Raw genomic sequence first — 24,007 nt, 5'->3', positions numbered from 1 at the left:
CCCCCCAGCTTAGTAATATTCTGTATCCCATATACAGCCCCCCAGCTTAGTAATATACTGTATCCCATATACAGCCCCTGCAGCTAAGTAATATACTGTATCCCATATACAGCCCCCCAGCTTAGTAATATACTGTATCCCATATACAGCCCCTGCAGCTAAGTAATATACTGTACCCGATATACAGCCCCCCCCAGCTTAGTAATATACTGTACCCCATATACAGCCCCCCAGCTTAGTAATATACTGTATCCCATATACAGCCCCCCACCTTAGTAATATACTGTATCCCATATACATCCCCCCAGCTTAGTAATATACTGTACCCGATATACAGCCCCCCCCCCCAGCTTAGTAATAAACTGTATCCCATATACATCCCCCCAGCTTAGTGATATAGGGATATATAATATATACAGCACCCCCCAGTATAAAATGATTCTGGCCCCATATAATATATACTGAATCCCCCCCAGTATAAAATAATTATAGCCCCAAATAATATCTATAGCATCCCCCCCAGTATAAAATAATTATAGCCCCAAATAATATATATATAGCATCCCCCCAGTATAAAATAATTATAGCCCCAAATAATATCTATAGCATCCCCCCCAGTATAAAATAAGTATAGCCCCAAATAATATCTATAGCATCCCCCCAGTATAAAATAATTATAGCCCCAAATAATATATATAGCGCCCCCCCCCCAGTATAAAATAATTATAGCCCCAAATCCCCAAATAAAATATACAGAACCCCCCCGCCCCTAGTATAAAATAATTCTGGCCCCATATAATATCTATAGCATCCCCCTAGTATTAAACAATCATAGCCCCAAATAATATATATATATAGCATTCCCCCCAGTATAAAATAATTACGGTATAGCCCCAAATAATATAAATATATATTGCATCCCCCCCAGTAATAAAGAAATAATTATAGCCCCAAATAAAATAGCATTCCATGATCCCCCCCCCCCCAGTTTAAAATAATTCTGGCCCCATATGATATATATAGCCCTCCCCCCCCCACAATTAATTAAATTAGCCACAATTAATTAAATACATGAAAAATAATAAAAATCATACTCACCTGCAGGCAGCTGCTCCCTCGGCGCGGCTCCGGTGTTCACGCGGCTCTCCTGTGAGCCGTGGCTCCGCACAGTGACACAGGCAGCGTGAGGTCGTGCCGCCTGTGTCACTGCTTAGAACGGAGCGACACAGCTGCCGGAAAGGCGCTGCGTCGCTCCGCATATAAATCGCGCCTGTGTCTTAAAGAGACAGGCGCGATTTATTTAGCTGGTGGGCGATTCGGGCGTTAATGGACGCCCGAATCGCCCACTTTAGAGCGGCGAATTTCGCCGCCCTTTACAGGGACCCGCATTCTGCTGCCTGAAGCGAGATTTTCATCTCGCCTCATGGCAGAGGCGGCCCTGGTTGGAGGCGTCACTGAGCTGATACTGATGGCCTATTTCAAAGATACAGCATCCATGTTGTAACCCCAGAAAACCCCATTTACATTCTGTTTATGTTTCTAATGACCCTTTAATAGGACTTGTTAGGACGATTTTGGACACTAAACCAGCCACAGGTCCATATGGACCAGTGATTAGTGTCCCAAATCGCTCTTTAAGTCCATTCAAGGCCGCTAGTAAAATTTTAAAAAAACTTTATACTTACCGTATATACTCGAGTAAAAGCAGATCAGTGTATAAGCTGAGGTACCTAATTTTATAAACGAAAAAAATTGGAAAAATCAATTGACTCAAGTATAAGCCGAGGGTAGGATATGCATTGGTCCCAGCCTGCCCGCCAGTATACAGACAGCCAGTGCATGCCCGCCAGTATACAGCCGGCAGCCCCTCCCCCCCCCCCTCCCCAGTATACAGCCCCTGCCCCAGAAATATATAATCTGCAGCCCCTGCCCCCCAGTATATAGCCTGCGGCCCCTGCCCCCCAGTATACAGCCCCTGCCCCCCAGTATACAGCGTGCAGTCCCTGCCACCCAGTATACAGCCTGCAGCCCCTGTCCTCAGTATACAGCCTGCAGCCCCTGCCCCCCCCCCCCTCCCCAGTATACAGCCCCTGCACCAGAAATATATAATCTGCAGTCCCTGCCCCCCAGTATACAGCCCTGCCCCGCAGTATACAGCATGCAGTCCCTGCCACCCAGTATACAGCCTGCAGCCCCTGTCCTCAGTATACAGCCTGAAGCCCCCTGTCCCTAGTATACAGCCAGCAGCCCACCTAATATACATCCAGCAGCCCCCTGTCCTAAATATACAGCCAGCAACCCCTAGTATACAGCCCCTCACCCAGTATACAGCCCCTGACAAGCCTATAAGAAAAAAAAAGTGCACTAACCTTCTGCCCTATTAGCCGCTGTTATCAGAGTAATAGGAGTTATAGCTGTGTGATAATAGTGGCTTGTGCACCTGCACCTCTGTCACATCACCATGGTCAGATTTCTGTCTACTGGAGAAATGTTTTTATTGAAAAAATGTTTTTCAATAAAAAAATAAAGTAATAAATCACTAAAAATGCCCATAATCCCCATAACATATAAAGAGACATATAACGCTAAAAAAAGTCTAAATCATAACACAAACCCCACAGATATAGTATCACCGCGTCCGTAACAATCCGTAGAATAAAACGAAATAATTATTGAACCCGCACGATGATTGCCGTTAAAAAAAACTGTTAAAAACCTGCCAAAAATTATCATTTTTACCTATTGAATCCCACAAAAAATGCAATAAAAAGTGTCAAAAAACATATGTACTCCAGAATGATACTGGTGCAAAGTACAACATGTGCCGCAAAAACAAGCCATGAACCAGCTCTGTAGCAAAAAAAATTAAAATGTTATGCAACTTCAAAGATGGCAATGCAAAAATTATATATTATTTCCACATTAGGGTTTTATTTGGCAAATTTAGTAAAACGTAAGAAAAAATATTCAAGTCTGGTATCCCCGTAATCGTATCGACCCATAGAATAAAGATAACATGATTATTAGGCTAAATGGTTAACACAAAAAAAGAAGGAAAAAATCCAGTATAGAATTGATTATTTTTTACTCCTGCCCTCAAAAAAAGTTGTGTGATAATAGTGGCTTGTGCACCTGCACCTCTGTCACATCACCATGGTCAGATTTCTGTCTACTGGAGAAATGTTTTTATTGAAAAAATGTTTTTCAATAAAAAAATAAAGTAATAAATCACTAAAAATGCCCATAATCCCCATAACATATAAAGAGACATATAACGCTAAAAAAAGTCTAAATCATAACACAAACCCCACAGATATAGTATCACCGCGTCCGTAACAATCCGTAGAATAAAACGAAATAATTATTGAACCCGCACGATGATTGCCGTTAAAAAAAACTGTTAAAAACCTGCCAAAAATTATCATTTTTACCTATTGAATCCCACAAAAAATGCAATAAAAAGTGTCAAAAAACATATGTACTCCAGAATGATACTGGTGCAAAGTACAACATGTGCCGCAAAAACAAGCCATGAACCAGCTCTGTAGCAAAAAAAATTAAAATGTTATGCAACTTCAAAGATGGCAATGCAAAAATTATATATTATTTCCACATTAGGGTTTTATTTGGCAAATTTAGTAAAACGTAAGAAAAAATATTCAAGTCTGGTATCCCCGTAATCGTATCGACCCATAGAATAAAGATAACATGATTATTAGGCTAAATGGTTAACACAAAAAAAGAAGGAAAAAATCCAGTATAGAGTTGATTATTTTTTACTCCTGCCCTCAAAAAAAGTTCTACATTTTCAACAATTGGGGATACCAACCCCAAAATGGTAACACTGGAAAAAGCATCTCATCCTACAAAAAAATTGCCGTCACATGTCCCCAATAACGAAAAAGATAAAATGTTATAGCCTACAAAAGGGGCCAATGAGGAAACTAAAATCCTGGCAGCTGCAGGGCGCTCCTTCCCTTCTGTGCTCCTTCCCTTCTGCACCACCCATAAAACAAGTAACGGCCACATGTTGGGGGGGTCTCTGTACTTGGGAGAAATTGCAGAACAAATTGTATGGTGAATTTTATCTTGTTATCTTTTGGAAATGTGTAAATTTTAGGGCTAAATGAACATATAACCGGCACAATTTGACCATTCTAAATTTCACCTCCATTTTGATTTCATTACTATGTAGATCTCAAGGGGTTAACAATATTCCTAAAAGCTGTTTCTGATAGCTTGAGGGGTGCAGATTTTAAAATGGGTTGATACATAGGGCGTTTTTGATGCTAAATATGTAAAATTTCATTCAAAACCAGATTTATCTCCAAAATACAGAAAATCGATGTTCGATTTGTAAGCCTTGTGACATCAAAATAAATTATCCAGAGATTTCAAAAATTATGAAAATGTAAAGCAGACAAATGGGAAATGTTATTCAGCCACTTATTTAGGTGGTAAATCTATCTGCCTGAAAACGCAATGATTTCGAATTTCGACAATGGCAATTTTTTTTTAAAAATCATCAATTTTTCTTTTTTTTTGTAAACAAACGCAAAACTTATCAGCCGACATTTACCACTAAAATGACGTACAACATGTGAGGAAAAACAATCTCAGAATCGTTTAGATAAGTAACAGTGTTCAAAAGTTATAACCATATAAAAACACATGTCAGAATCCAAAAAATGGGGCTGAGCCTTAAGCTACAAAATGGCTGCGTCCTTAAGGAGTTAACGCTGCAGAATTGTGATACAGACAGGATTTAGGATGTAGCTCAGTAACAAATGTGTCGCAAACTCCAACTAAGCACTAACACGCCCATTTAGGTTCACAGTTTTCTAAACTGTTGGATAAAATGCAACCATAACACAAAAGTGGCTCAAACACTTCATAAATTCATATGCAACCTCCAAAGACATTTTTTCAGTGCAAAGATAGACAAAACTGTTGTAGACACAATGGCCCAGATCTGTTTAACTGGTTGCGCCAGATTTCTGTCTTATTTTGCACTGAAAAGAACATCTTTAGAGCTTGAACATGTATTTATGAAGTGTCTGCACCAGTTTTGTGTTGTGGTGTCCAAAAAATGTGCAACTAAAATCCTACCCCCTGCACTGTGTTTAGTCCGTGAAATCTGGTCTGGAATTCACGGATTAACCGCGGTCATGTCTGGTCTCTCCTAATAGTTTAAAGAGAGTAAATATGAAATGAGGTTGGTGAATCTGATAGACCGGCCTAAAGAAATGTGTTTTAGGCAAACTTTTGAAGGTATTCCAAAGGATTTGTGCAACTCAGAACTGGAAATGGACAAAGATTGTAGAAAATATTACTCTATAGCTGTTCTGTGATGTGTGTGAGTGAGCATTATCCTGCTGAAAAATGCAAGTTGGAAATCTTAAAATGAGAGGAAACACATGTGGCCACAGGATGTCCTCGTATCAAACCGACATATGCTATAGCCCCCCAGAACGCCGCACCAGCAATTGGGGCAATGTGTTGGCCTCAGCAAAGCTGTCACCATGAGGCTTCCATACTTAATCCCAACCGCCATCAGATGACAAACAGATCTGAATCTTTTGTAAAAGATGACAAATTCCAGTCCATAGCAATTCAGGTTTCTTGTTCCAGACAAACATTGGGTGGCTGTCAATGGCAGGACACACGATGGGTGCCTTGACTCTAAAGTTCCTTTTTCTAAGCATCAGAAAATGACAAAGACAGTTGTCAAAAATGAAACATACTGTAGGACCGGACTGCTGCAGGCTTCACCTGACGTTTCCAACAAATGTTAAACCGCAAAGAACTGCATAGATTTGGCCCCAGTCTAAGGTTGAAGACACACGTGGCGTTTTTAGGCCGTTTTTGGGCCAGTTTTAATCAGTGCGTTTTCAGATTGTTAAAAACGCATGCGTTTTTTTAAAAACTGATGTGTTTTTAACGATCTGAAAACGCACTAACTAAAAACGGCCCAAAAACGGCCTAAAAACGCCACGTGTGTCTTCACCCTAAGGCCGACGGCATAGTAAACATTCAAAAACACATTTTTAAACGGAGTGAAAATGCATGCTTTGAGGGTGCAGTCACACGATACGTCACGTTTTTTGATGCGTTTTTGAAGCATTCCACTGGCTTCAGCCTTGATCACATGCTAAGGTTATATTGCGTTTCCACTGCATCTGCTTAAACGCAATGTAACCTTAGCATGTGATCAAGTCTGCAGCCTTTGTAATGCGGCAAAAACGCATCAAAAAACGCGTCGCAACGCATCATGTGAAACCACCAAAAACGTGTGGCATCACCCTTATAGAACCAATGCAGCAGCGGTCACGTGTATTACATGCATCTATTATATATTTATTTTGAAACCTTCATCACCTGAGGAGGGGTAGGATGTGGGGCTTGCTAGAATGTGAATAGGCAGTATAAGATTTTTTGATGCATTCATTGATCAACCCATTCCCGCATCCTGATGTAACTGTACATCATAAGGTGCGGGTTGTTACCGCACCATGACGTACAGTTACCCTAGGATCCCTGCGTGACTATCGTGATCCCAGCTATTTAAACAGACAGATGCTGCAGAACTTTGTGTTGCGTTGGGTACGGTGCAGCCTGCGCCACATAGTGTCACGTGCTCCAGAAATGTGCCTCGGACACTTCTTAAATACATGTGCAAGCAGTTTGCACTGAAAAGAATGTGCAAAGTCCGACAGGAAACTGGTGCACAGCCCTTAGTAGATGTGGGCCAATGTGTGATGAGTAAATAGTCTCAAAATACCCTAAATATGTTAAAGCCATACAAAGTTACAACATCTTATAATGACACAGGGCAGGTTTACAAAATCAGGCTTGATCCTAAAAGCCCTAAAATGGCTTAGTCCTGAAGGGGTTAATGGACTTATGTACACAAACATGCATTTCACTGATGCCTGTGTAAGCTGTAGAAAAATTAGTCAGTGCCTTCCCATGGATGTCAATGGAAAAAATATTGATGCCGCACAGGTGTCATCCAGGTGCCATCCACTGGCTATTTAACGCAATGATGTGACCCTTCAAGAGAATGAGACAAGTTAGGGTCAGTGCACATTGGTGTTCAGGTTTCCAATTCAAAATGAATAACAGATCCATTTTTTGACCTGTTGATTTCAATAGACTTGCAGTGCTGTCCAGTAGTATCCGTTATTTGGGAGAATTATAAAAGTATGGATCAAGATCTGTTAAAAAAACTGTTGGGGTAAATTCACACTAATGTTTCTTCCCCCAATTGAAAAAGTGAAGAATGGAGGTTTAATGTATCAGTTCAAAACCCCATGACATCAATGTAAATTTTATGTAATCCGTTATGTTAGTTTTGTCATGGAATCTGCAGCCTCGGTCTGAAAGGTACTGCAGCTTCTGTCATTTTTTCCGTCCAAAAAAAGCATGGATAACGGATCCCTGCCTAAACGGAACATAACGGATGACAATTTACATTGATGTCAATGGGATTTTGAAGTGATGCACACTTTTTTTAACGGATTTAAGGAACAGGAGTGTGAAATGAGCCTGAGAGTGATGCCACATATGGCGTTTTGAACCGGTTTTTGCTCCGTTTTTAAGCAGCCCGTTAAAAACGGCATTCGTTAAAAAACGCATGCATTTTTGACAGGTTTTACCAGGTATCTTAATTAAAATGGGTCAAAAACGGATGCCTTTAAAAAAAAAAAACGCATGCGCTTTTTGACGGACTGCTTAAAAACTGACCAAAACTGTGTTCAATACGCCATGTGTTACATCACCCGTACTTTGCTATTGATGTATGCGTCCAGACATCTTTTTAAATTACAATCCGTTTTTTAAAAGAATGGAAATTGCTAAACAGAAGCTAAAACTCAGATGGGATTTGGCCCTAAGTGACATAATTTGCCGAACCAACCAGTTGTATTTGCTGACCGCTGTTGTATTTAGGGACTCCTTGCATCATTTGTTACTTTGATAGTGCCCGTCCCTTGTAGCTGGTCGCTGAGATCCGGCCAGGGCAATGTGTTTTTATTATTTTTACTGCAGCAGATTTTATTTAGGAAATGCATGATGTTTATCTGTGGTGAATCTCCTCAGTATCCTTCCACTTCCTGATCCAGAGGTTTTTTTTAATCGATTATTTATTAATATATCTCCAATTTATTTCTTTGAAAAAACACAAAGCCAATTTCAAGAGAAATGACGCAGTTTGTTCATTTATTTTTTTTACATTTTTTTCACCTAGTTACAACAAATCAAAGTATTATTGACTTCAGTGTGAAAAATCAGTTTCTAAAAGACCAAAACGGACATTTTTCTTGCGTTTATTAAGTTTGGCGACATAAAAAATGAAATGTCCCCGGCTGGAGGCAGCGTGACAAGCCGTGAGAGGTTTGGCCGCGTCCTCGGAGCCAGCGCTCGTAGTGTGAACAGTGCGCAGGCAGTGTATGAGGAGAAGCCCGTCCGGTGCCTCCCCTCCCCCTCTCTATTAAGACGGGCCCCTGGGCGGGCAGGCGGCTGTGCGCCGTGTGCGGAGGCTTGTGCTTTGCAGACGCTCCCTGGCCGGGGTGTGTTGTGTATTGGCAGTGGGGCGGCTCCGACTCCCTGACGCCAGTGAGACCAGATCAATCCAGGCGGCCGGGGAGAGAGGAGGAGGAGGGAGCCTCACATCCCGGGCTGCAGGAGGCATGAGCGCCGCTCTCCAGCCTCACTCACCGATCACCTTGTAGGACGCGCAGCAGGTAGGTGCCGGGAGGCGGAGGGGTACGGGGAGCAGTGCGGTGTCTGCCCGGAACTTTCTCACTAGTTCATGAGGCGCCGGCCCGGGCGCTGCGGGAGACTCGGCGGGCGGCTCCGAGAAGTCACTTCAGTGTCCTGGAGGCCGCTCGTCCCCGCGTACCCGCCCGGTGCCGTGTGCAGTGACCCCAGAGCGGCGGCCTCAGCGAGTCAGCCCCGGGATAGTGGGAACTTTTACTCAGGATCCTGGAAGGAGGAGGAGGAAAGGAGGGGGAGCAGGAGGGGGCATCATGGCGCCTGCAGCGCACAGAAGCCCTTGTGTATGAGGGGAGGCTCTGCCCCGGCACACGGCTAACACTAGAGCCCCGAGCAGAGCCCCTGCCCCTGGGACCCGGCTAACACTAGAGCCCCTGCCCCGGGACACAGCTAACACTAGACCCCCCCCCCCCCCAGCCAGAGCCCCTGCGCTGGCACCCGGCTAACACTAGAGCCCCTACCCCAGGACCCGGCTAGCACTAGGCCGCCCCCCCCCCCCCAGCCAGAGCCCCTGCCCTGTGACACAGCTAACACTAGCCCCCCCCCCCCCCCACCAGAAGACCCTGCTAACACAAGAGCCCCTGTCCCAGGACCCGGCTAACACAACGCCCCCCCCCCCCCCCCTTCCTAACCAGATCCCCTGCCCTGGGACACAGCTTACACTAGCCCCCCCCCCCCCCCCTCAGCCAGAGCCCCTGGCCTGGGACACAGCTAGCACTAGCCCCCCCACCAGGGCATCTCCTCCTCATCTAGTTTTTCCCTCTGCCCAGGCACCCAGTCCTGTCTCCTGACCAGAGGCTCTTCACCTGGACATGGTCCTAGTCCTTGACAAGGCTTTCCACCTGCCCTGGCACACAGGTTGCCCTTCCCCAGTGCACTCTGCCCGCACTTTCCACACATGCACTTCTGTGGACAGGACACAACTTCTCATTAGTTTCTATGTGACATGTATTGTGTGGGACCATCTGCAGCATTGGATTGCCACTGTTATTGCAGAATTTAATGGATTCATGAAGGAAGTGTCGGAAGAGGCAGGGCCTGACATGTTATGTGGATGTGACAGGGGTACCCTGGGGAGGGGGTATGTTCATTTGGATGTGGCGTACACTGAAATTTTGGGTTGTTCGACTCCTGGACTAAATACAGACTAAAACTGCAAGATTTTGTAAATACGGACTGCAACATTGTTCACAGGTTTGGGTTTGCAATCTTTTGTCCCCATCTTTATACATATGTGCATGTGGCCCTTGTTTAGGGCGTGCAGCACTAGGCTCCTGAGATCTCCTATACATGTGCCGAAGCTGCTCATTGTATAACTTGTGTTTGCCTACACTGGGGTCTGCTGTGTCCAAATCTCTGCACAAATCCTAACAATCTTTGACCCCATGTTCACTTTTAAGGGGAAGGTTGTACTTGTATGGCCGTCTGCTGTTCTTGTCCACCTTGTCATACAGCAGCGACTATAGGGCCTTTTAGTTCCCCACTGGGATGCTGGTAGTTAAAGGGGTCCTTTCCAAGTTATTGGATGAAAGACATCTGTGTTGGAGCTAGTTATAAGCCGTGGTGGTGTGAATGTATCTGCTCGCTGTCTTTCTAACCTGCTGGTAAAGCCGCTGTGTGCGGGCCCATACATGGAGCCCTCTGGAGTAGGGCAGCTGTCCTAGCAATGTAGTGAGGCTCCACATTTCTCCATGGTGTGTTGTGTCTCGGTTAGCTGCTTCCTGTCTGCTCACGACTATGCTAAATGACACCTCGTGTGGAGTCAGATGGCCGGCACTGCTTTATTTCCCTCCTGTGCCCTGGGGCTAGGTGCTTAGTCAGTGGTGACTGTATCTTGTGGACGGATGGGACCTCTCTGCTTGTCTCTCCTGGGGCAGGATGACCACATAGAAGAGGCTGTCTCTGCTCCCTTGTCAGACAGATGTGTAGGCTGCAGTCTGTTGCATCAGTCAGGAAGCAGTTTCCTCTTCTCCCTGGAGAGATGTTGGTGAGCGCCTCGGCTGCTGGAGCTCTGGTTACTGGAGAACTCATTTCAGCTCTTTCCCTGTATTTGTGAGCATGGCGGAGGCTGGAGCTTTTTTTTTTTCCCTTGTGAGCTTCGCTTTAAGGCTAGATAGGGTTACTTCTGGGGGCACAGGGTGTCTGACCTCTGAGCTTCAGACGTGTGTAAATATGGAGACTGTACCATTTCTGCTTCACTTTATTAAGTCTAGATAATGATGAGTCTATAGTATTTAATTTTTGAATGCAAACATAGAAACCATATTTACTACACAAATTTGCGGTGACTTAAACTTTTACACGCTAATTCTCATCACATGCGCTAATTCCAAGTTAAAGAAAATGGGCTTTTTTGCTCCCAATTAAGATGCACTTAATACATTTTCCACAGATTTTGAGAACCTCATCAAAAGTTAAGAATTGGACTTGTTTATTGGAAATCTAAAATACTCAATTTATTTATTCTTCCACCTCTATAGCCAGATACAATATAATATAGTATAAAAGGGGCCTTTGTAGTTAGTCCTAAAAAAATCAGTTCTTAGGCAAAATGTTACCTCAAAACGCATATGGCAACACCATTCCCACATGGTCGTACTGCAAACATCATATTGCATGTATAGGCCACATGTTGGTCATTAGCTGGTCTCTGACTAGTGGGGTTAAAAACGTGAACGATAAGATGGGTGGGAACATGATGGGTGTAGGAGTAAGTATTTTTCACTGTACTATAGTACAGGCACTTCCAGCATATTTTGATATCGTGCTTGCCACAGACATTAGTTTCTCTTAGTGATTTTTGGCAGGACCATCTTATGTGCCTGGGAGTCTCCCCTGATAGCAGGTGTTGTTGGGGGCAAGTATGGGATAGTTTGATTTCTGTTCTTCGGGAAATAAGCCACCTCTAGTAGTGTCTGGCAGCCGAATACTCCCTGCTGCCCGTTCAGAGGACTTGTATGCTCTGCTAATCTGTACTTGCAGTTCTATGTGATGGTGGAATGCTCGTTTGATTTGGCTTTTTTGCCTGCAAATCTTGCACCAAATGTGGGACTGCTGGTGTGCACTATTGGGATCATATGTATCTGTGGTGTTGTCAGATGTTGGACCTGTGCCCAATGTAAGAATTGAAGATGTCATATGGGTCTGCATTATAAAGATTTTAAAGGGCCTAATAGTTGGCAGCTATACGACACCTTACCCAAAAGTTAATTCTGTGTTAAAAAAACAAACAAAAAAACCCCTTGCTTTGGGATATCCTATACAGAATCGCTATAGAATACCCTCTTATGTGAAATCTTGCCTATGTAACTTCATAGCAAAGTCACATGACATTTAGCAGAAAACTCTTGCCTCTGCTGAAGAGCAGTCTGGCTTGGGAGCTGAAGGGGAAGCATCAGTCCACGTATTACATTATTATCCTCTCCACTGTCAGAGGACCAGAGGGGGGTGGGGGGGTGTTGATAAACTTCACTGACAGTGATTATCACAACACATGCGGCTTCCTCCTCTGCTCCAGCACCTACTCTGACAGTAGAAAGGATTACAATGGTCAGATACTGGGACTGATATCTCAGCAACTTGGGGGATAGGAAAGAAAATTAAGTGCCTGCGAATCTGTTAGTCCCTACATTATGGCACAATGTCAATCTTTACATGAGTGAGCTGGTGAGAGTATATTTATTTTTTATTTATTTTTTTTTTTGTGAATCTTTTGGTCACATCTGTGGTTTGCCTTTGGTTATTCCTTTCTGTAAATTGCAGAACCGGGCAGTTTAATACATAGGTAGAAATATAAATCTATCTGCAGTTTGTATTTTTGCCTCTTTCTACACCTGCCATATCTCCGGATCTGTAGATTAGGTGTCTGATGTTGTGCTGATGACTTCCTGCAGCTTCTAACTTCACTCATCTTGGGACTTTGCTGCTCACTTTTGAGAAGACTTTTGTAGGTAGATGGATGAGTTTTCACATTGGAGGCAATGCTAGAAAAACTTCATACTGTACTTGAGGGGTTTAGTAGTTCATTGGGGGTAAAATCAGGTGGTGGTCCCTTTTTTAATGTTTGGTGGTCTGTATGGTACCATTTAGGGGGGCTGTATTGGCATCTGTATGATACATTGTAACTTTGGTTGTACAATCTTCAGTGTGGAGCAGTTTCTCCTATGAATTGTATGTATTGTTTTCCATGCTTCGGGTCCAAGTGGCGCATAGAGCGGTCTCTCCATCTGTAGCTCTATCCTGCTGCTAATGGAGGTCTCAGCTCGGCCTTATAAATAATGTAAGCTAAGTCTAATGGAGGGACTCCAGGGACTGAGGAAAAAGCATCATTACCAGACTTTTCTAGATGCTAGAGATCTGAGATTGATTTACAGCACTGATCTGGTGCAAAATGATCCATCAGGGCGAAAAGGGTCATCCTGCAAAAGTGTGTGTCAGCCTATGAGATCAGCCTCTCCAAGGAAGGGATTCAGATGTGAATGAGTAAGATGTGGGGTGCTGCGTAGTTGGATGGTACACACTTATCGCCTCTGTATGTGTGTGTATATAAGGAGGGCATGAATGTTCTCGTAAATGATTTCTCTTTTCTGACTGTCCGGAAACTTGTGTTTCCAAACATTCCTTGATGTCCGTATGACCAGCATGCCAGCTACATCCGTTTCCTTCCCATGGATGATCTGACTATACATGCTGCCTTTTATCACCAGTGTTTTTAATAGGTCTATGTTGCTATTAACTTCCCAGTGTGAAATTTTTGTCAGGAAATGACGGAGCGGTGGGATTTGGCAAAAACACTTGTATCTAAAAAAGCAACCAGAGGACGAATGTGATTAGGATGGACATATTACATAAATGATACTTTTTTTTTTTCTGTACGTGGCGCAGCCCATCTGGCAGTCGAGCATCCTGGTCTGACCCCCGTCCTGCGAGCAGATCCAGGACATTAGCAGTAAAGAGTCGCACTGCTGTGCTCCACCAGTTCATCTATCTGTATGTTCCCTAGCAATATTGTGCGGCTTGTGTTGGACAGCTGTGTTCTGGGATAATTGAATTCCCTTTCTAATGACTGGTGATTTGGCTCTGAAAAAAAACTGCAAATGTATGTGTAGCCCACCACCCCACAGCCCAGCGACTTTATTAGAGATGTGAAGCTTTTCTTCTGCCAGCTGTAGGACAATTTATGTAGTCTGCTTGACAGAAAGGGTTTTCCTTTTTGAGAATCTACCATCAAAATGGCATGATAAACGTGGGTCGTTTACCATGGCCTCCTTCCCTCTAAAATCATCTTTTAAAATTTTATTAGTGAACCTGAAGGGCTTCGGGGGATCCTTTTCATGTTTAGATTCAACAGCACGGTCTCGTCCTGCTCCCTCAGCAAATGCCCCCCCCCCCCCTCTGCCTGCTGGATGCAGAAACTAAACTCCATTTACAAAGACTTAAAGTAATTGTATTTATAGTTTGTGGGAAATTCTTTTTCTGTTTGAGAAACTCAAACTCGATTTTCTCTTGTACAAGAAAGTTGTCCAAAACTTGTACTGATTGGTAGAATTTTCCATCAAATAGTATAACCCCCCCCCCCTCAACCATACACATACATGCTTAGGGTGATGCCACACGTGGCGTTTTTGGCCAGTTTTTAAGCAGTCGTTTAAAAAACACATGCATATTTTAAAAACGCATGCATTTTTTTGAAGGACTGCTTAAAAACTGGCCAAAAACGCGTTCAAAACGCCATGTGTGGCATCACCCTTGGCTCGGCCGAGCATGCATGTGTTTAATGACTTACTCCCCTGTGAACAATAGCATCGGCCATGTTATCACCAAACCTCCCAATCTTAATCTTTCCACTAGAACAGAAGCCAAATATGGGAAGTCCTTAGTTTCCTCATAGGGTTACATGTACAGCAGATGCCCTTGGTGCGCGCTGTAGCGCTACTTATTGTGTAGTGGTGGTTTTCTCACATACAGATTGCAGCTTTTTGCGCAAATCAAATGGCAGTCTCCGTTTTACCTTTTTTTTTCATTTTTATTTGGTTTTAAAAGGCAAAATTACAATATAAGGGTAAATTCACATTGCCGTCTGCGGAGACGTATATGCGGCCGCAAATTTGCAAGACGTGTGGCACTGATCCGGACCGCGTGTTAATGAGCCTTAAGTAATAAAACTGTTTCCATGTTCTGACACTTCAGAAGTTATAACAAAGGCATGATGTATTACCGTTCTCGTCAAAAGGAAAAAGATTTTGGTTGAAAACACTAATAGGCCTAGTACAAAGATATTTCTCCAGGCCAAAAAAAGAGCTGGGCCATTTAGTTGGTTGTCTGTCTAGTATCTCTACTGAAATGTTGGCATTGTGGTCCGACTCTGATTACAATTGTAGTGCTCCTAAGGTGTCCCATAGGTATGCATTGTTTATAGCATTGGGTCACACACTTTTTTGTTTTAACCTATGTAATTTTTTTTTAAAAGAGCTTTTGTGCTCAAAAATGACCAATCAATCTTGGGCAAAGTTCACATCTGCGATCAGACCTCCTGTTTAATTTACAATCTGTTATTCCCAAAAATGGGAACGGTTGTCTGGACAAATCCATCCTCTGCTTTGGCCACTACAGGTCGCATTCAAACTCTGGAAATTAAAATCTTAGCATGCTTGGTATTTAAAAAAACAAAACAAAAACAAAACTAAATTATCTGGTCCAAACTAATACAAATCAAGGCCATCTGTCATCCATACAAAATGTTGAAGGCATCTTTCCGTCCTATTGAAATCAATTGGATGCTTTCAGGGTGCGGTCACACGTCGCGTTTACTGCATGCGTTTAAAATAGCCAAACAATGATTTGCCTAATTAAACAGCTGTTAACACATGTGTTAACATTTGCGTTTGTAAACACAAGTGTTAACAGCTGTTTAATTAGGCAAATCATTCTTCAGCTATTCCAATGCGTTTTTAAACGCATGCAGTAAACGTAACGTGTGACCGCACCCTCACACTTCAATCATGGTAGTCTGAATGCAGGTGTGAGCTGGGCCCACGAACTGCTCAGAAATGCATAGCACCCAATTTTTATAAACAACAAAATTAAACTACCAAGCTGCTTCTAAAAGTTCTAAAAGTGTGCGTAACTTGGAGTCAAAGCTGACTCTTTTATTCATAGTACACCTGATAAATTCTCGTATGTCTATGTGGACGTGAAGTGGGCGGGACTTTCTGGTTGTGACCTCATTGCATTCATACAAATCAGGACAGCGTGTTTAATTGGCTGACCTGAAGCTTGTGACCTCACTCCAGGTCCTCTTTTCTTGCACTGTTCTACTACTGCACCTCCCAACAAACCTCCTCGTCTTGTACGGTTTCCTATGGTGACCAGAAAGCATGGCAAATGGAGAGCAGCCAGGGGGGACAAGGTAAAGCCTCTGCTAGCTGCTAAATGCCTGCAGGTGGCTAATTATAGTAAATTATTTTTGCTTAATGCTGAGTTGGGCAAAAGTTTTTATACTTTATAGTTTAAGATGCTGTGTGTTTCTGATGTATAACATTTTACAATTTTACTGTCTCATACATGCCAAAAATATAATTTCTACTGTATTGTGCCGCAGTTTTGCAGTACAGTAAATCTGGACTTAATACATTACGTGCACCAATGCTCCCAAAGGGGTATTTCTATTTAAGCAAGTAATTGATATTGTTTGAATAATGAAATGTTATACAAATTTCCAATATACTTTCTCTATCAATTCCTAAGTTTTCTACATCTCTGCTTGAGAAAGCTTTGTTGTTAACCTCTTCCCGCTCAGCGTCCGATATATCGGACGCTGAGCTCAGTGACTTAGCGCTCAGCGTCCGATATATCGGACGCTGAGCTGATGCCGGTTTGGCTCAAGATCTGAGCCGAACCGGCATCGGGAAAGACGGGGTGCCGGCTGTGACTGATAGCCGGCACCCCAGTGTAACACCCGCGATCGGAGTTGTCTCCGATCGCGGGTGCTTAACCCGTTAAATGCCGCGGTCAGCGCGACCGCGGCATCTAACATGTATCTGGGGGGTCTTTCCCCCACGATCGGCCCCCCCGAACCGTTTTCGGGGTGCGCCGATCGTTGCTATAGTAACTCTGGGGTCCGATCTGGACCCCAGAGTTACCTGCAAGAATTGCCAGTAAGATGGCGTCTGTGACGTCATCTTACTGGCACAGTGCCAGCCTATGCAAGTGTATAGGCTGACACTGATAATACTCTGCAATACATGAGTATTGCAGAATATTATCATGAAAAAGCAATCAGAAGATTGCTTGTTCATGTCCCATGGTATAAAAGTGAAAAAGTAAAAAAAAAATGTTATTCAATAAAAAAATAAAGTAATAAATCACTAAAAATGCCCAAAACCCCCAAAACATATAAAGAGACATATAACTAAAAAAAAAGTCTAAATCATAACACAAACCCCACATATATAGTATCACCGCGTCCGTAACAACCCGTAGAATAAAAGTAAATCATTATTGAACCCCCACGATAAACGCCGTAAAAAAAAACTGCTATAAACCTTCCAAAAATTATGATTTTTAGCTATTCAATCCCACAAAAAATGCTATAAAATGCGATCAAAAAACCATGTGTACTCCGACATGATACTGGTGCAAAGTACAACATGTCCCGCAAAAAACAAGCCATCAACCAGCTCCGTAGCCAAAAAAGTAACAATGTTATGCCACTTGGAAGACGGCAATACATAAATGATAGATTTTTCCCCACATTAGGGTTTTGTTTGACAAATTTAGTAAAACGTAAGAAAATATATTCATGTCTGGTATCCCCGTAATCGTATCAACCCATAGAATAAAGATAACATGATTATTAGTCTATACAGTGAACACCAAAAAAAAAAAGAGTAAAAAATCCAGTACAGAATTGATGCTTTTCTACTCCTGCCCTCAAAAAAAGTTCCTAAATTTTCAACAATAGGTGATACCAACCCCAAAATGGTAACAGTGGAAAAAGCATCTCATCCCGCAAAAAAAATGCCGTCACATGGCCCTAATAGCGCAAAAGCGAAAATTTTATAGCCTTCAAAAGGGGCCAATGAGGAAAGTAAAATCCTGGCAGCTGCAGGGCGCTCCTTCCCTTCTGCGTCTCGCTGTGCGCCCATAACACAAGTCACGGCCACATGTGGGGGGTCTCTGCACTCAGGAGAAATTGCAGAACAAATTGTATGGTGGGTTTTCTCTTTTTATATTTTGGAAATGTGTAAATTTGAGTGCTAAATGAACGTATAAGGGAACAATTTGACCATTCTAAATTTCACCTCCATTTTGATTCAATTACTATGAAGATCTCAAGGGGTTAACAATCTTCGTAAAAGCTGTTTCTGAAAGCTTGAGGGGTGCAGATTTGAAAATGGGTTGGTTATATAGGGGGTTTTGATGCGAAATATGTAAAATTTCATTCCAAACTGTATTTATCCCCAAAATAGTCAATTCTGAAAATCCGGAAAAGCGATATTCTTTTTGTAAGCCGCGTGACATCAAAATAAATTATCCACACATTTCAGAAATTATGAAAATGTAAAGTAGACAAATGGGAAATGTTATTCAGCAACTTATTTAGGTGGTAAATCTATCTGCCTGGAAACGCAATGATTTTGAATTTCGAAAATGGCAAATTTTTCAAAAAATTTATCATATTTTCTTTTTTTTTGTAAATAAACGCAAAACTTATCTGCCAAAATTTACCACTAAAATGAAGTACAACATGTGGGGAAAAAACAATCTCAGAATCGTTTTGATAAGTAACAGTGTTCAAAAGTTATAACCATATAAAGTGACGCAGGTCAGAATCCAAAAAATCGGGCTGAGCCTTAACCTGCAAAATGGCTGCGTCCTTAAGGGGTTAATTACCACTGGATAGAAATCTGACCATTATACCTTTATATCACACAGCTCTGATACTCATGCGCTGTGCACCTGTGTGACCATGGTCAGATTTCTTTTTCAACTGGAAGTAAACCTAGAATCTTTCTATAGAATGACAGCAAGCAGAGATCTTGAAAACCGTGAGGAATTGATACAGAAAGTGTATTGGTAAATTGCATAATTTTTCATTATACAAAAACGTACATTTTTGCCGAAGTGATAACCTTTTAAATCCATGGGACAGCTTTAAGAAAGTGGGTGCACAAAGCAGATAATTCAATGTTTGCAGTCTGAATTCTGTGGTGTCAAACTCCTCCTGCAATAAATCGCCAAGTCTGTAACTCTTTATAGTGGTCAAGGCAGTCAATCCCATAATAAATATATTCACCTTTTTATGATCCATTCCATTTAAGAAATAGACTTGTGACTGGCTTTGTTAACATTGCCTCCAAATAGGAGCGATCCCTCGGTTACAGTAATGCCTCTGAAGGGTGTGGGGATGAATGTCACTTAATTTAGCTGTGGGATTTTTTTTCCTGGGCACGCTGTGTAGTCACAGCTGGTATGGAGCAGTTGGCTAGATTTCTGCGTGTGTGGCCTGGTAAAGGCTGATATCCTAAAATAAATGCTCAACCACAAACGCTGTTGGTTTTGCTACTTGTGAGCAGATTTAAAAAAGAAATAAAATTAAGTACTTCATATGATAAAACATACCCTCCCCTCCCCACAACCTACAGTCTACTGTTCAGACACATTGTAATAGATTCATTTTAAAGTGAAAAAGGAAATGGAAAGTGGCTTAATTCCTTGCCCCATGTTTCTCTGGTTTTTAAGACTGTTGATAGAAACACTTATGACTAGAGGTAGGTTTTGGTCAAAAAGTTGTGGGTTAAAATTTGGGAGCAGTTTTCCAGTTAAAAGCTTCAACAGGCAGGTATAAAAGACTAGGGTTATCTGTACACCAGGCATATTTTGTGCAGATAATCCACAGTGTGGTGTATGTGATTTACGAATATCCCGTTCTAAATTACAGAAAAATGATCTGCATCTTGTCATTTGCTCTTGGCACAGAGATCTGCCTCTGTAATCATCAGATTTCAGCAGGTTTCTGATGCGTGTGGAATTGCAGCATTTGGTTAAGTTCAGCAGATCCTCTAAATAAATGTAAACTTGGGCATGCTTGATAGTTCTGCTGCCCTACAACCAGGCAAGCAAGTTAATTTTGTCCAAAAATAAACTTGTGTAACCTGTATTAAATCTTTACATTCGTACTGCTCCTTAGCTCCTCCCCTTTGCTGTTATGTCTAACCAGAAGCCTTTCGTGTGGGAGGGAGTGAATAGATCTCACACATAGTGATATTACAATGCTGGAATATAAAGGCTGCTTTGTTGTGGTTCTGTATTTTTGTCTTGATACGCTCTAGGCCATATGGGCTGTATTGTTTGAAGTATTTAATAATTGAAAAAATGGTTATACATCCAATTTTCAGTCCTTATACACATGCGCACACACTTGATCCAATTTTTGTGGCGGATCTAAGAGTTTTGGAGGGAATATGTCTCCAGCATGTTACCATTTAGATCTCGCGTTGTGGAGAATGGTGTGAATCCAGCTCTGCTGTGACCATTTTGGGAGGGTTGTGCTCTCCAGTCTCTGCATGAATGTTTCTTATAATCAGTTTCCTTTTACACACATCAGCAGTGAGGTGTAGAAGTTGCTAGGACTGGGGTATAAGCAGACGGGTTGGACAGCTTTTGACATGCAGATGTTTATGTAAGCATTCCATGTGTCTAGCATCACTTTTAATATTCCAGTGGATGGCCAAACACGACAGACACGGCTGTATTAAATAATAAAAAGCCCCCACCCTTATTTTCCTGCACACACAGTGTACGTTTGCCTCCTCCCTGCCTGACTTCTTGAACTATCTCTGGAAAACAGGTGTTGTGCTAGGGGATAAAAAGTGCACATCTGTTTGGGGTGTGTATGTGGAGGAGCACAAAAGCAGGATAGCCACTATATATAGAACTGTCTACTCAGCTCTAATTGCATAATTTAATCAGACCCCTGTGCAACGGAAAGCCATCCATACTGCTCTCAGGCATCAAAGGAAACATCTTTCCAAGCTGTATCCTCTTGCAGAGCAACACACAGCCCCACACCACACGCCTAATTGTTGAGCCCCTCCACTGGGAAGAACAAGGAATTTGGCTCTTTTGTCTTTTTAAACAAGAACTTCCTCCATTATTTAGGTTGGGTGTCAGGGATGAACTGAGTCAGGCGGAGGCCAGCTGATATTTGCCCCATCTCTCCTGCTACACTTTCAACAGTGACTGGTCCATGTTAAAGGATTGTTGCAGAATGAGGGGGATTTCTCCCAATATGTCCTGCTTCAGTGATCCCTGCCAACTTCACTTGTGCCTGGTGCTATACCGTTCATATCATGTAATCTTTGTGGTTGTGTTCCACAGTAGTATTATAGTGGTAGTTGTCTGCCTTGCTAAGAAATTACCGAACTTATTTGTGCCCATGTTTCTAAACTTTTATCATCCGTGGCCATTAAAGGCTATGGACAGAGCTGTCTTGCATGTGCGTTTCAAAATACAACAAACGCTCCATGTGAACTTAGCCAAACACAAAGAAATACGTACTGGGCGGAAGGGCCTTGCCTGATCGCATATACGCTTATACTGAAACACTTATGATCGGGATCAAGCTCCACGTGTGATGCATTGTTTATATGCAAAACACAGGGAGCTTGTTCCGCAATGTAAGCGTTAACATGGCCTTTCAATGCCTCTTCTTTATTCCAACACTCTAGTTTGTTTTTTGATGTGGTTAATTCTTTAGAGAAAATATCGTTTTCTCGGATGTGAAAATGTAACTCCTCTCCCTATGGACAGTAGCCATGTGGGAGGCTTTTTGTCCCTAAACTATCCGTGATTGATGCGAAACGGATCGGAACAGGACGTGGTTGGCTTGTCGCTGGAACAGAAGTGTGACCTAATAAAGTAGCTGTTTCAATGGATCCATTATAAAGTATTACACTCCATGTGCCATATGCTGTCCAAACTAAATTTGACGTGAATGGGGGCATTACAGATTCTGTGATGTACACGGAAGGAAAAGGATGATATTCTTTTGTTGTAGGGCCAGAAAAAAAACCCTGATTTCTAGATGAGCTGCTGGTTCTTGGTGGTGGGTCAAGAGTTGTCATATTTACAGCTGTGGGCTACATGTGACTTCCATTTGATCCGATGGATTGACTGTGGTCCATGCACTTCACTTATTACATGAATGCCTTGTAAACTTGCTGTGCAAATGTGCCTTTTGGAATGTCATTGTGCATCTGAAATTGTATGTTGGCTATTGATATGATGAAGTAAATGAAACCAAGAATAGCACAAATAGAGGGGAATAAGCTGACCTTCTCCAAGCACAGGTCACCGAATTCTCAAGGGGGTTGTGTGCTCACTGTAAATGTATGCTGTGTAGCGGCCAATATGTTCTGAGATCTTCTATGCTGCCAGATGATGAAACCCCACATCTGGATTTCTACCCGTCTCTAACTTTTATTTTTACTTTTTTTCCCCTTAGATGCTGCTTGTCTTCTGGGAATTAGTGTCTTATTCCTACTCTGGATACTGTCTTCTAAAAAATAAGGTTTCCTCTCTTCTCAACTAGAAGCTTGGACCACTCCGTTCTCCGATACATCATTGACCTTGTCTGCTTGTCACAATGAATGTGACCAGCTTGTTCTCCTTTACTAGTCCGGCAGTGAAGAGGCTGCTTGGCTGGAAACAAGGAGACGAAGAAGAAAAATGGGCAGAAAAAGCAGTTGATGCATTGGTAAAAAAGCTGAAAAAGAAGAAAGGCGCCATGGAAGAGTTGGAGAAGGCCCTGAGCTGTCCTGGACAACCCAGTAACTGTGTCACCATTCCCCGCTCTCTCGATGGAAGGTTGCAAGTATCTCACCGGAAGGGGCTCCCACATGTCATTTACTGTAGAGTATGGCGCTGGCCTGATCTGCAGAGCCATCATGAACTGAAACCTCTGGAGTGCTGCGAGTATCCATTTGGCTCTAAACAGAAAGAAGTCTGCATAAACCCTTACCACTACAAGCGAGTGGAGAGTCCTGGTATGTATAGAATACTGCTGCCATGTATACATCCTTAAACTATTGTGTTGGGCTATACATAGCCACTTGACCACCAATAACGGCGGAACTTTTAATGTGTAACGCCTAGTGCAAACTACTATTAGTACTCTATTCCCTCAGGCTTGGACTCCTTGCATCAGTATTATCCAGGTTATTCCTTACAGAGCTATAAATTTATAAATACTTACCCCCTCACTGCTTAAGTGCAGAGAACGTGTTGTCTTGGAGCAGATCACCAGGAGATTATCTATGGAGCAGGACCTTGATTATCACTATAGCCAGTTGTCCATCAACTAACCGCTGTACAGTGTGTTTTGTTTCTGCTTTGTATACCAGGGCAAAAAGGACATTAACACCTTAGCGCTCTGCGCCGTAGCTGTACTGCGCTGAGTCCCGCGATTAGCGCTCAGCGCAGTACAGCTACGGCGCAGAGACGATGCCGGTTCAGCGCTGTATAGCAGCCGAACCGGCATCGCTAGCCGCGGGATTTCAGCGGTAATCTACCGCTGACATCCCCGGCTAACACCCGCGGTCGGAGTGGGCTCCGATCGCGGGTGTTTAACCCGTTAAATGCCGCGGTCAACGCGACCGCGGCATTTAACATGCCTTTTGGGGGTCTTTACCCCACGATCTCCCCCCCCCCGCACCGTTTTCGGGGGGGGGCGATCGCTGTTTTGGCTCCTCTGGGGTCCGATCGGGACCCCAGAGAAGCCTTGGAGGGTTTACCTTTAAGATGGCGTCTGTGACGTCATCTTAAAGGCAAAGTGTCAGCCTATGCATCTGCATAGGCTGGCACTGATAATACCCTGCAATACATTAGTATTGCAGAGTATTATCAAGAACAAGCAATCAGATGATTGCTTGTTCATATCCCATGGTGGATCAAGTAAAAAAATGTAAAAAAAAGGTTTTTCAATAAAAAATTACTTTATAAATCACTAAAAATGCCCATAAGCCAGAAAACATATAAAGAGACATATAACGCTCAAAAAAGTCTAAATCGTAACACAAACCCCACATATATAGTATCACCGCGTCCGTAACAATCCATAGAATAAAACTAAATAACTATTGAACCCATATGATGAACGCCGTAAAAAAAAAACGTCAAAAACCCGCCAAAAATTATGATTTTTACCTATTATATCCCACTAAAAATGCAA

General features: G+C 42.7%; 1 protein-coding gene across 2 annotated transcripts in view; it reads left to right on the top strand.

The window, feature by feature from the left end:
• The first annotated feature begins 8,508 nt into the window (after positions 1-8,508).
• The window catches only part of SMAD1 (SMAD family member 1), a 32,228-nt gene continuing 16,729 nt past the window's right edge, over positions 8,509-24,007 (top strand). The window contains exons 1-2 of one of the 2 annotated variants that reach the window (XM_072121856.1): positions 8,509-8,744; positions 22,283-22,823. In XM_072121856.1, the coding sequence (XP_071977957.1) occupies positions 22,424-22,823 (400 nt within the window). In that variant the 5' untranslated portion in view covers positions 8,509-8,744; positions 22,283-22,423. The remainder of the gene's footprint in view (positions 8,745-22,282; positions 22,824-24,007) is intronic. The other variant, XM_072121847.1, reaches the window with a different exon arrangement.

This window comes from Engystomops pustulosus, chromosome 1 (assembly GCF_040894005.1).
Source record: "Engystomops pustulosus chromosome 1, aEngPut4.maternal, whole genome shotgun sequence".
Lineage (NCBI taxonomy): Eukaryota > Metazoa > Chordata > Amphibia > Anura > Leptodactylidae > Engystomops > Engystomops pustulosus.
Note: the sequence above shows the minus strand (reverse complement) of the source record. Positions and strands in the feature narration are given on the sequence as shown.